This window comes from Girardinichthys multiradiatus, chromosome 20 (genome assembly GCF_021462225.1).
Source record: "Girardinichthys multiradiatus isolate DD_20200921_A chromosome 20, DD_fGirMul_XY1, whole genome shotgun sequence".
Classification (NCBI taxonomy): domain Eukaryota; kingdom Metazoa; phylum Chordata; class Actinopteri; order Cyprinodontiformes; family Goodeidae; genus Girardinichthys; species Girardinichthys multiradiatus.
Window position 1 is genome coordinate 11,060,784 of NC_061812.1, and position 12,839 is coordinate 11,073,622.

A 12,839-nucleotide genomic window follows, 5' to 3' on the forward strand; every position below is an offset into this window, starting at 1 on the left:
CATTTCAGCGGCGGAAAGGGCGGAACGGTTTTAATGAAAAGTTATTTCAGCAGGCATTGCGCTTTATTATTTTAAAATTAGAATGTAAAGAAAACATTTCGCTGCATTCCAGTTTAGGATGTGCTTGGATTATCGACACTTTTGTTGATCTTTCAATGCAGTCCCCTGATTACCCTCTGCCCTTCATCACTTTCTCTCCGGCTCTCTCCAGCTCCTCTCTCTGTTTCACCAGGTAATCTCTCTCTGAAGAGGAGAACAGCTGCAGCGCAGTTGCAGTTTCCTCCGTCTGCATTCTCCTTTCTGTACGGACCCGAACCGCTCGAAACAACTTTTACCTGCATGCATTGTCCTTTCCGTTTGCCTCTCCAATACAAGCATGACCACACAACGTGTTTACAATAAGAAGCAACCTGCACACCAACATCAAGGTGAGGATTTATTTCTGACATTTCCTATGTATGTTTTATAGATAAACAATATTAGTCTTTTTGTGCTTTAGGAAAAGTGGACATTTTTTTATTGTTGATTTGCTCATGCGGATAAATTGCATTAATTATCGCAGTAAAACGCAACACTACACGGATAAGCGATTAAAACATTCAGACCACAAATAGATGCAATTTCATTTTTTTTTATATCTGTCAGACACATTTCCACATAAATACAGAACGTACATTAGGATGTTTTTTGAAAAAAAAAATGCAACTTACTCTGTCATATTTTGTCAGACAATCCCAGATTTGCTTGATGTGGGCAACATAATTAACTTTTCAGAAGAAAAGGTTATGTGCAAAATGTGCCATTAGCACATATCATTGCAGCGTGTGTAATGGCAATTATTTTGAACGCAAACGGTTGATGAGAATGATTTCAACCCGATTGTCATGGCAGTAAAAGCTACATCCTCCAACACATGCATAAATTTGCCACTTCAATGTCTGCTGTTTCTTTTGCAGCATGCTTATTCAGTACAAAATGTCTGACATTAGGAGTGTGAGGCACTGTGTAAGGGAAAATAATACAAATATTGCAAAATAAGGACTGAAACGTCAGTTGTTCTATCTACATTTGTTTTTTGAGCTCATACTTAATGTAATCAGTTTGTAAAACCTACCAACTAAACACACATGCAAATGAATTTTTGTTTGCCATCTTTGGATCACAAATTGATAGTGGTTGTTTCAATCAACACATCTGCACTGCCAATAATCTTTGGGCAGCTTGTTTCCTCTTTTCCAGCATGATTTATAATGAAGGTTTTCACTGACACAAAATTGGGGCATGAAAATATTACCATGAAAGCAGAAAAATATATTTGACCCCAATAAACATTGTTTCAGGATTGTTCATCATGAGAACAACGTTGTTCTTTTTCCTATTTTTTTTTTTAACTCAGGCCCCAGGAGTTGAACCAATCCAGATGCCAGAGCAGGATTTGTTGACACCTTCCATGTTTTTTCCATCCCTCCTTGTTACAATGGAGCTTTTGTTGCAGGGTTCCACTTCATCTGTGCCACTCTTCAACACTAGTGTGCCATTAAATGCCTCAGAGAACAACACTGTTGAGCAGTTTCCTGAAATCAACCTTTTTGAAATCCTCGGTCCCAAGCGATCGCCCTTTTTTTTCCCCGTGACAACAGTTTACCTTTTAATCTTCCTCACTGGGTTGTGTGGAAATCTTCTCACATGTGCAGTAATAGCAAAACACAAGAAGATGCGAAACCCCACTAACTTTTACCTCGTGAGCTTGTCTGTTTCGGACCTTCTCATGCTGATGTTTGGGATGCCATTAGAAATTTACGACCTTTGGGAAAACTACCCATTCCCTTTTGGTGAGGGCGGCTGCTACTTCAAGACCTTCCTCTTTGAGACGGTCTGCTTTGCCTCCATCCTCAACGTCACGACACTCAGCGTGGAGAGGTACATCGCTGTGGTGCATCCACTCAAAACACAATACCTCTCGACCAACCAGCATGCCAAACGGGTCATCACCATTGTGTGGGTGGTGTCGATGATCTGTGCCATCCCTAACACCTCGCTTCATGGAATCTTCTACTTGCCTGAGAGAATGGAGGAGTCAGCCATATGTGCTGTGATCAAGCCTCTGTGGATCTATAACTTGGTGATGCAAATCACAACTGTGTGTTTCTATTTTATTCCTATGATGATTATTAGCATGCTCTATCTAGTGATGGGCGTTCATCTGGGTAGAGAAAGGCGGCATGCTGGGAAGAACCTGTGGAAGAACTGCAGCAGCAGTACCAGGAGAAGAATCACTGGGGAGAATGGGCGCAGAAGGCAGGTCATCAAGATGCTCTGTGAGTATAACATAACAAAAGATTGTCAATATTATCAGCAAGGATCATTTGAATTGTAACAGAAATTATACAAATTTGGTGTTCTAGATTGTTTAACAGTCCACAAACTGGTGTGTACAATTATTATTTATTGCCCTTTTAAATTTTTTTGCAAACTTTTTTAATTGCTTTAATTTATGTCATATTGTCTTTCAACATAATGAGAATAATAGCTGCAACAAGGTTCCAGAAGTAGTCAATCTGAAGGCCTGTTATTTCAACACGTTCTTTTTACTGTATGCCACTTATTTCCAATATAATCTCAAAAACAAGTGTAGAGCATTACTGGGAGTTTCACAACATATCTCTTTATCCGTGCTTCTTTCAGAGCTTTTCTCATAAGCAAGCGAGGGTCTGTAGAAAGAAACACTTTTGAAGTATTTCCAGAACCTTATTACTTTATTGATTACACTCCCAGATAAATGAAACTGTGAATCAAATCTGATAGAAAAAAAAACTGTTTTCAAAGATTTATAAAATTGGCATCAAGGTTTTTGTTACACAAGTGAATGTTAGTCATAAATATTTAATGCTATAAAATAAAAGCTGCAAATCTGTTTGTCAGGTCTAAGAAAAAGAAAAAAAACAGCTGGCATTTTTGGTATAAAGTATCCTTAGTGCATGTTTTGGTGCAATCATGGGAACATAACCTCAAACATACAGTGCCTTGCGAAAGTATTCGGCCCCCTTGAACTTTTCAACCTTTTGCCACATTTCAGGCTTTAAACATAAAGATATAAAATTCTATTTTTTTGTGAAGAATCAACAAGTGGGACACAATCGTGAAGTGGAATGAAATTTATTGGATGTGTCAAACTTTTTTTAACAAATAAAAAACTGAAAATTGGGGGGTGCAATATTATTTGGCCCCTTTACTTTCAGTGCAGCAAACTCACTGCAGAAGTTCAGTGAGGATCTCTGATTGAGCCAATGTTGTCCCAAATGACTGATGATGATAAATAGAATCCACCTGTGTGTAATCAAGTATAAATGCACCTGCTCTGTGATATTCTCAGGGTTTTGTTCAAAGTGCAGAGAACATCATGAAGACCAAGGAACACACCAGGCAGGTCCGAGATACTGTTGTGGAGACGTTTAAAGCCGGATTTGGATACAAAAAGATTTAGCAAGCTTTAAACATCCCAAGGAGCACTGTGCAAGCAATCATATTGAAATGGAAGGAGTATCAGACCACTGCAAATCTACCAAGACCCGGCTGTCCCTCTAAACTTTCATCTCGAACAAGGAGAAGACTGATCAGAGATGCAGCCAAGAGGCCCATGATCACTCTGGATGAACTGCAGAGATCTACAGCTGAGGTGGGAGAGTCTGTCCATAGGACAACAATCAGTCGTACGCTGCACAAATCTGGCCTTTATGGAAGAGTGGCAAAAAGAAAGCCATTTCTCAAAGATATCCATAAAAAGTCTCATTTAAAGTTTGCCACAAGCCACCTGGAAGATGCACCAAACATGTGGAAGAAGGTGCTCTGGTCAGATGAAACCAAAATCGAACTGTTTGGCCACAATGCAAAACGATATGTTTGGCGTAAAAGCAACACAGCTCGTCACCCTGAACACACCATCCCCACTGTCAAACATGGTGGTGGCAGCATCATGGTTTGGGCCTGCTTTTTGTCAGCAGGGACAGGGAAGATGGTCAAAATTTATGGGAAAATGGATGGGGCCAAATACAGGACCATTCTGGAAGAAAACCTGTTGGAGTCTGCAAGAGACCTGAGACTGGGACGGAGATTTATCTTCCAACAAGACAATGATCCAAAACATAAAGCCAAATCTACAATGGAATGGTTCACAAATAAATGTATCCAGGTGTTGGAATGGCCAAGACAAAGTCCAGACCTGAATCCAATCAAGAATCTGTGGAAAGAGCTGAAGACTGCTGTTCACGAACACTCTCCATCCAACCTCACTGAGCTCAAGCTGTTTTGCAAGGAAGAATGGGCAAGAATTTCAGTCTCTCGATGTGCAAAACTGATAGAGACATACCCCAAGCAACTTGCAGCTGTAATTGCAGCAAAGGGTGGCGCTACAAAGTATTGACGCAAGGGGGCCGAATAATATTGCACGCCCCACTTTTCAGTTTTTTATTTGTTAAAAAAGTTTGACACATCCAATAAATTTCATTCCACTTCACAATTGTGTCCCACTCGTTGTTGATTCTTCACAAAAAATTTGAATTTTATATCTTTATGTTTGAAGCCTGAAATGTGGCAAGAGGTTGAAAGGTTCAAGGGGGCCGAATACTTTCGCAAGGCACTGTAACTATTAATGCCGTAGCACAACTTTCAGAAAACTATCTTAAAAGATATATAAAAATTTGGGACCAATCAAATTCATTGCTGTGTTTAAAACAAATATTTTGCATTCTTATCACCCCCATGATATAAAAAAGTCAGGACATGAAAACCAAAAAAATTGGTTTGGAGAACAATAAAGATCAGGTGCAGATCTGATTTTAGGTCACCTACCAAACCTCATCTTTATTCACTGCACTACACCAGCAACAATCCTAGTGATATTTCAAGAATCAAACCGTTCTCACTTTAAACAGCAACTGCTTTTTTTTCTTAGCTTATTAGAAATAAGTGCATGAACAGACACATCCAGCACACACACAAATAACAAAAGTATTCACAGATTAATTTGTCTTCTCTTTCCTTTAAACTCTTATCTCTCTCAAGCCAAAATCACATTTCAGTTTGAAGATCAGATCACGTTTGCTATTGAGTCTTGCCGTGCACCTCAGTTAAGCAGTGCAACCTAAAATGGATTAAACCATTATTTCTAGTAGTTTAGTTTTATTGTCAGAAGCATTTATACAGATAAATCACAAGATGGAAAGTTTAAATCTCTTTAGAAACATCATCAATTATCAAAGGGCTGTGCTCCCTCTCCTGCTCTGCAGCATATGTAGTTAGTGATCAATCAGTCTCTTCTCTTCAATTTATTTCCAATCATTAAAATGTATGTTGAAGTGCACATAATGAAGAGATACAGGCTTACTCTAAGATAAATGATACAGATGACCTCAAACACATAACTGTACAGGACATGGTAGAAACACTACCAAAAGCAACAAGAGTCTTCTCTGTTTGGTTGCCAGGGTGATAAAAACTCCTACAGGTAATAATAATTCAATCACTTCCTAATGTGCAATGGTTGCATGTTGTACACATACTCCATTCCTATGGAGGAAAAATGTCACCAACTGGTGTGGTTCTTATGAAGAACTTTATATTTCAAATCAATGTAACCTTTTCTTTTACTACCCAAGTAATTTATTGACCAAAACCAGACAGTGACTCACAAAAAAAAAAAAAAAGAAAGAGCTGTGACTATCTGTAATATGAGGATGTTTATGCATGGATCGTAAAGCTCCTTCTCCTTTGAATGTTGAAACAAGTTGATCTTTAATGATTTCCATACATTCTAAAAGATATGCAGGATTATTACCAATATTAAAATTTTTCAGAAATATTTTACTTTTTTGTTTTTTTACATTTTATGCACACTATTAAATAGCTTCCTGGCCATCAAAGATTACTGAAAGTGACTTAGCATATTTACCTTGGAACAAGAGTTTAGTTGACAGGAAACAAAAATAATATTTAATCTCTCAAAATAGTCCCCTGGTATCTAATTTTAAAAACAGAATTAGTCAGATAAGCCAGTGGAAATGTACACAATGTTAGCTTGCAGTATATGTTACCTTGTAAAATATTTCTTAATAAACCGTCCGTCAAACATCTTGTTTTAGCCTTTATTCAAAATAGATTAACCTGCAAAACATTTTATTCAACCATAGGAAGGACCTTTACGTTTTAATATGAGTGACCGTAAACAAAATACTATATATAGCATGTATCCTAGCTAGAAAAAGTTAAAATCCTTCCATTATATACGTATTTTATTTCAGCAACAAAATCTCACTGAAACGTTTAGAAAAACTAAACCTTTTTATTTTAGAACATGTACTTAGTGGGGAAAAAAGTCCCACTCATTGACACCCCTGCTGTTAATGCTCTGGACAATCCCCTTTTTCCAGTGGGACAACACTCAGTCTTCTCCTATAAACCCTAATAAGTTTGGAGGAAACAGACAAAGGCTCATTCTTCTCTTACGTCTCCTCACTGTGTTTAGCAGCAAGATAAACTTGGATCCTGTGCCAGCGTTGTTTGTCACAGTTCCAGTTGTTTTCTATGTTTTGATTATTGCTGACTGTAGATGTTACAAAGTTCAGGCAACTAGCTGTTTACAGTTAGCAGTTTTCAGACCTATGAAGTTTAACACATTTGCCTTACTGAGAAGAGCATGTTCTCTTGTTTTTCCCATGTTGATGCAAGGCTTAGAGAAATTAGCCTTTGTTACATTACGTTAGCTATGTTGAAATTCGCAAAATTTCTAGATCGGATTAAAATATTTTTGGATAAAAAGAAAATTAATTCGAATGCACTGTTTATTTTTTGCACAATATCAAATAATCTGATCATGAAGTGGGTTTTCCTGTACCACGCTTAATTTAGAATAAAAGCACTTTGACATGTGCAGTGTTGTCGAATTTCACAAAAACAACTGCAGAAGAAGTTGTACATCTGCCTTAGCTGAAAAAGAAAATACAAGAAACGCAGCAGTGTGCTGGTTCTGAGCGTTCTGATGGTGCGTTCACACCGAACGCGGATTCTGTGAATATATCGCGTCATTTTTGTGCTTTTGCCCGCTTGACATTCTGCGTGAACTCCGCGTTGCCATTTGTCAAAAAGCGGCAACGCTTCACCGCGTCATCAATTAGGAGGAGCTTCTATCCGCTGTTTGGTGGTTTCTACTGAACATGGCAGACATGGATTTCACGGACCTAATTATGGTGTTTTACCTGTGGAGAGCCAAAAAATGCCGCCGACTTCGTCGTCCCTGGGTTCACCAGATTCTTCTGGGACGGGAACAGTTCAGAGATTACAACCACCTACTCCAGGAGCTGCATCTGGATGACGGTCGATTTCAGCAGTACTTCCCTTTATCCAGGACCCAGTTCGAAAATCTGCTGTCCCGCGTTGGGAGACAAATCGGCCTCCGGGACACCAACTACCGGCGCTGTATCCCCCGCTGCTGAACGCCTGTCTATCTGTCTTCGGTGAGTAAATAAATCTCAGCTCAATAAAAAAACTGCCGATTTTTAATGTCCACATCTCCTAAATATAAGATATTTGTGCCTAAACATAACCAGGCCAGGTCCTTTCTGTACTTGTCTTGGTAAAAATAATTAGTTGAGTCATACAACTCTGGCTTGCCGCACACCACCACTATGATCTGGTCTTTCTCCGCTGCGGTCTTTCACCCTACGTCACAGCCACATCCAGTCCCTGATTGGTTGACACAATGCAAATTTAGGAAAAAGTTCAGATTTTTCAACTTGTCCATTGGTCTTGCTCCGCTACCGCTTCGTTCGGCGCGCCTTCCGCACCGCGTACTTCGTCTCTTTCGCACCGTGCCGCTCCGCTCCTGAACGCGCCTCTACATAGGGATAACATGTAAATCGGCCGCTCCTATCGCAGAATCTGTGTTCGGTGTGAACATGAGAGCCCAGAATGGACCTGCACCAGGTTCTGAAAGCAGTTAAGGCGTTATTGCATTCCATAATTAAGCTACAGGCTCAGCAATACGTGCTGTTACTGTTCCTGCATTACAGGATGAGAGAGCAGCAGGAATTTAACTACAAGTTCAGTGCTGCCTCCAGATATGGCGTTGATACACCTTCCTCCACAAAAGACTAGAAACCAGTGGATGAATGCATCACGTTGAGATGGGGCACAAATATGCAGTCAGGACAGTTTGCCCCGATCAGAATAATATGATCAGAACAAGTGTTTAGATGGACGTGGTTCGGATTGAGGATTGGCATAAACCACCCCTCTCGTTTAGATTACAATTTCTTTCCAATTGAGATCAGAATCTTTCAAATGGCGAGGTTAACATACGCATTCAAAATACATTTAAATATATTTACCTAGCATTTGTTAGAATTGCTTTTTAAACTGTACAACTTGTGTAAAACATGTTTGGTATCCTTCCACAAGTTTCACAGAATAGTTTTCTGGAATTTTGGCCCATTCCTCCAGACAGAACTGGTGTAACTGAGTCAGGTTTGTAAACTGTCTTGCTCGCACACACCTTTTCAGCAATGCCCAAAAATTATCCATCAAACTATGATTAGGCCTTTATGATGGCCACTCCAAAACACTGTCTTTGTTCTCGTTAAACCACTTTGTAACTAATTTGGAAGTATGCTACAGTCATTGTCCATTTGGAAGACCAATTTGTTCACAAGCTTTAACTTCCTGGCTGATATTTTGATATGAACCTCATTTTCCCATCTATTTTGTGAAGCCAGTCAGGCCCTCTTGCAGCACGACACCCAGACAACATGATGCTTCCACCCCCGTGCTTCACAGCTAGGGTGGCGTCTTCCCCCTTTATGCTCCAACCCAAGACCACAGAAAATCTGTCCAGAAATTCAAATGTTTGTCATTAAATGTATTTGCAAACTGGAGTCTGGTTTTTCACATTGTTTTTAGAGTAATGGCTACTTCCTCTGTCTGTTGTATTTTACCCCATATCGGTACAGATTTTGTTTCACTGTGGATAATGTCACTGTCCTACTAGGCTCAACCAGCATCTTCACTAAGTCTTTTGCTTTAGATCTGAACCACGCATTTTTTATCTCTGGGACACAACGTGACACCTTCAGGCATTTGGGAATTATTGGACAAGACTTGTGGAGATCCACAATTCTATTCCTGGTATTTTACCTGATTTATTTTGATTTCTCCATGAGGCATTGTGTTTGAGATCTTGTCTTAAAGAAATCCACAGGTGTGTCTATATTTCACTCAAATGTTGTGAATTACCCCATTATAAGTGTTTAAAATCTTCATCATTGTCTGGGCTTTCCAAAGGCATAGTTACCTTAGTGTATGTAAACATCTGAATATAAATAAAGCAAATGAACATTTTCTATAATGATCTTTCACATTACCTTAGCATTTAGCAATCAGAAATGATTCTGGTAATTCTAACCGAGCTAAAGAAAGAAATGTTTAATCTAATTAAATGTCACATAGTGAGAAATTAATAGTTATGATTTTTTTATAGAATGCATTAAAATATCTGCTTCTAACTGTATATTCCATGTAATGCCACCTACATCAAGTTATTCTGATGGCATGTGCACACAATATCTAGCTAAATTTATTCTGCATCTGCTAAGCCGCCTTCAGAGAGAGACCAGTAAGAGATCAGTGTATAGAGAACAAGGTAAGAAATTTAAGGGAGCATCAAGAACAAAAAGAACTAAGCATCCTAAAGAAGAAATTCAGAACTGACAATAGATAGTCAAATCTTTTAGGTGTTTCGAACATTTTGCACTTATGTATTTTTGGTTTCTGCCATATTAAATTGCTGTGCAGAAAAAAACAGTATGTCCTGTTTTGTTATTTTGAAATGCATGCAATAAAACCATCAATATTTAAAATGTAACAGCATTTTACTTTTTAGAGAAATTGTTCTTAAGTACGTAAACTGTTCTTTTAACTACCAATTCTTCTTAACCATTAGTTTTACAGACAACTGGAAGCAAGTGTGCTCCTTTAGACAGGATGGTGATTTTTTATTGTGAAAAGACCGTGGTCCACGTATGAATCTTAATCTATGATAAATCTTTTATTTCTGTTGTTAATCATTGTTTTATTAATATTCCTAATATAAATATATTTGCCTTGGGGCTGTTAATGACTCATATTTAAATGTGTTGAAAGGGACTCAGATAAACACTTTTTCATGTGCACCACCATCCAAGAAGCTTTAAACAAACTTTAATGCCTGAAATTCAGCTCATTCTTTAAGGATAACTGCAACCTTTCTCTCTGTCTGGCTTGATCCTGCAGCGATTGTTGTGGCTGTATTTGGAGTCTGCTGGGCTCCCTTCCATATTGAGCGGCTTCTGTGGAGCTCAGTCAGCCAGTGGACCGATGTGATGCACAATGTTTATCAGTACATCCACATCCTGTCTGGCATCTTCTTCTACCTAAGCTCTGCGGTAAACCCTATCATCTACAGTCTGCTGTCCACACGATTTAGAGAATGCTTCCGGGAACTTGTGTGCTCTCACGCTGAAAGCAACAGCTCTGTCAGAGACTCACCACCATTCCCGAAGATTCTACTGGACTCCTCGATCTCACGTTTGAGAACTGAATATGAGATTAAGGACTCAACTTCTACCATACCTTTGCTGTCTCCTAGTGTGACTTTGACAATGGAAACTGCAGTCCTCCCATGTGTAGCTAAAGAGACCAGCTATAAGACCTCTGTTTTCTGAGATTTGTGTGAAATCTGGAAATAAGCAGAAATATTTTAAATTATGTGTAAACATTTGGAGAAATTGGTTTATTTGCTTTCTTGCTAATAGACCGACACCAGTTTGTTAATTATCAAACTTATCACCAAGAGACAGCAAACATATTTTTAAGTGATGGCTGTAAAACTAATGGCACTGGATTTGTCTAAAGTGTTGCATGAAATAAAATAAGAAATTCAGTAATTCAGTGAAGCTGATGTTAATGAAGCCCAGTCTTAACACAAAACATGCAAGATTTCTTTGCCTCTCTGGATAGTGAAAGTGTAACAGTCCGGGATAAGAAATTAATTGCCGACATTGCATCTGTAAGCTTCTAAATACTGAGCAGACTTTATGTGATAAGAATCCAGGAGTGAACTACCTTAATTAGTCTAATTGGTCAAGAGTTTTCTAAACAAATTTGTTTTCAATTTGACTTAAATCTCATACATTATTTCTAAGTGTGTAATTGTTGAGCATTTATTGTTAACTATAAAAAAAATGTGGTGAGTTTGGATGGATGGAAATATAAAATGTCCTGCAATGTGAATGTCTCAATGGTAGAAGCAACCAGAAGGTTGTGGGTTTGATTCCAGTTTCCTCTTGTCACACGTTGATGTAAGGTCAAGGCACTTAACCTTAGGTTGTCTACTGATCTGCGTATCGATGTATGTATGTGTGCGTTTATGAGTGTGAGTGGGTAAATGTGGCTCTAGTGTAAAGTGCTTTGAGTGGTTGATATGACTAGAAAGGCGCTATATAAAGTCAGTTCAGTTACCAGCAGTTTATTTTCACATGTATTCGTCACAATGGTAATAACGAACTGTGCCTAGAGGCAATGACAACAATAACAATCTAAGGTTGAAACAGGGGAACACACTGAACAAAGTGAATGTATAAAAAAAAGTTATAATACCCATCTTACTACAGTTGACACCTAATAAATTGAGCCAGCTGAAAACAGTTTAGTCAGAGAAAACAAATTGTTATCCAGATAAATGAGATGTTGCAGGATTAAACAGAGCTGTCAAGTTCATTTTGCTTCATCAGCCCTTTTATTGTCTTTGCTAGGCAGAGGCTGTAATAGATGGAGAGAGAGAAAATAAGGCCTGTGAATGTGCTGATTAATTCAGAGAAGAGGTCACATTTACTGGTGAATTAATTTGGATGACCTTGTCACTTCCTCTCATATTGTACTCTGGAATAATGAAAGCACATCAGCGCAATGCTTTTCATTAAAAAGGGAAAGAGGTAAATAAAAAGCAGCCACGATAGTAATAGAGGTTTTGCAGGTTTGCAGGTTGGTTTATGTGTAACATGTATTTGAGCTGTTAGATGCTGCATCTAACAGCTCCTCATGAAGAGACCACATTTCTATTGAGGGCATTAAGGCTTGGGGTCATATGAGGAGGGGTTGGGCTCTAGTGCCCCTTTTCCATTAGTCCCTCTTGTTGGGACCCACAGCCATGGTTACAACAGGAAATGCGGTACGGACTTTTCTGGAACTTTCAAAATAAATTGCATTAACCTACGTCCGGCACAACTTAGGAATTGGGGGTAACAGCAAACTTCCCATGATGCCACTGGCCGCATAAAACCACCACCTTTCCAAGGAATCAATCTCTTCTACGCGGGTCACCCAGGGGCCTGGACAGAGAGACACAGGCTGCTAATGTCTCTTTGCTGGCAAACAGACTTAAACTCTTCAAACTGGATCCAAGAGTGTCGTACGATCATCGATCATATGCACTAAGTTAAGTAGGAATGAATTACTGTTCGTGTATCCGGTAGGTTCATTCATGAACGGGATAATTAGGGTACAAGCATTGCTTGACTTTCTCTCTGAGGCCTACAGATCAAACTTTGTTTCCAGAGAGTTCCCAACAGAGACGCTGTCTCTACGGCCCAGAGTGAAGCAGTTTCCCGGTCTGAAAGGACGACAACAGGGACCGCATCACCATGGTTACCGTAGCAACTGTGCAGTATGGCCGGCTGACAGAACGAGCCGCTCAGCCACAAGAGGTTAGGTGGAAGATGACCCTTTTTGCTCACAGAGCTTTCTTCAAACTTTGT

General features: G+C 39.1%; 1 protein-coding gene across 1 annotated transcript; it reads left to right on the top strand.

Moving 5' to 3' along the window:
- The first annotated feature begins 278 nt into the window (after positions 1–278).
- On the top strand, positions 279–10,941 carry nmur3 (neuromedin U receptor 3). The gene is made up of 3 exons (XM_047348619.1): positions 279–428; positions 1,397–2,318; positions 10,318–10,941. Exons 2-3 carry the CDS (start codon positions 1,421–1,423, stop codon positions 10,746–10,748), a joined length of 1,329 nt encoding a protein of 442 aa, XP_047204575.1. The 5' UTR covers positions 279–428; positions 1,397–1,420; the 3' UTR covers positions 10,749–10,941.
- The last annotated feature ends 1,898 nt before the right edge of the window (positions 10,942–12,839 follow it).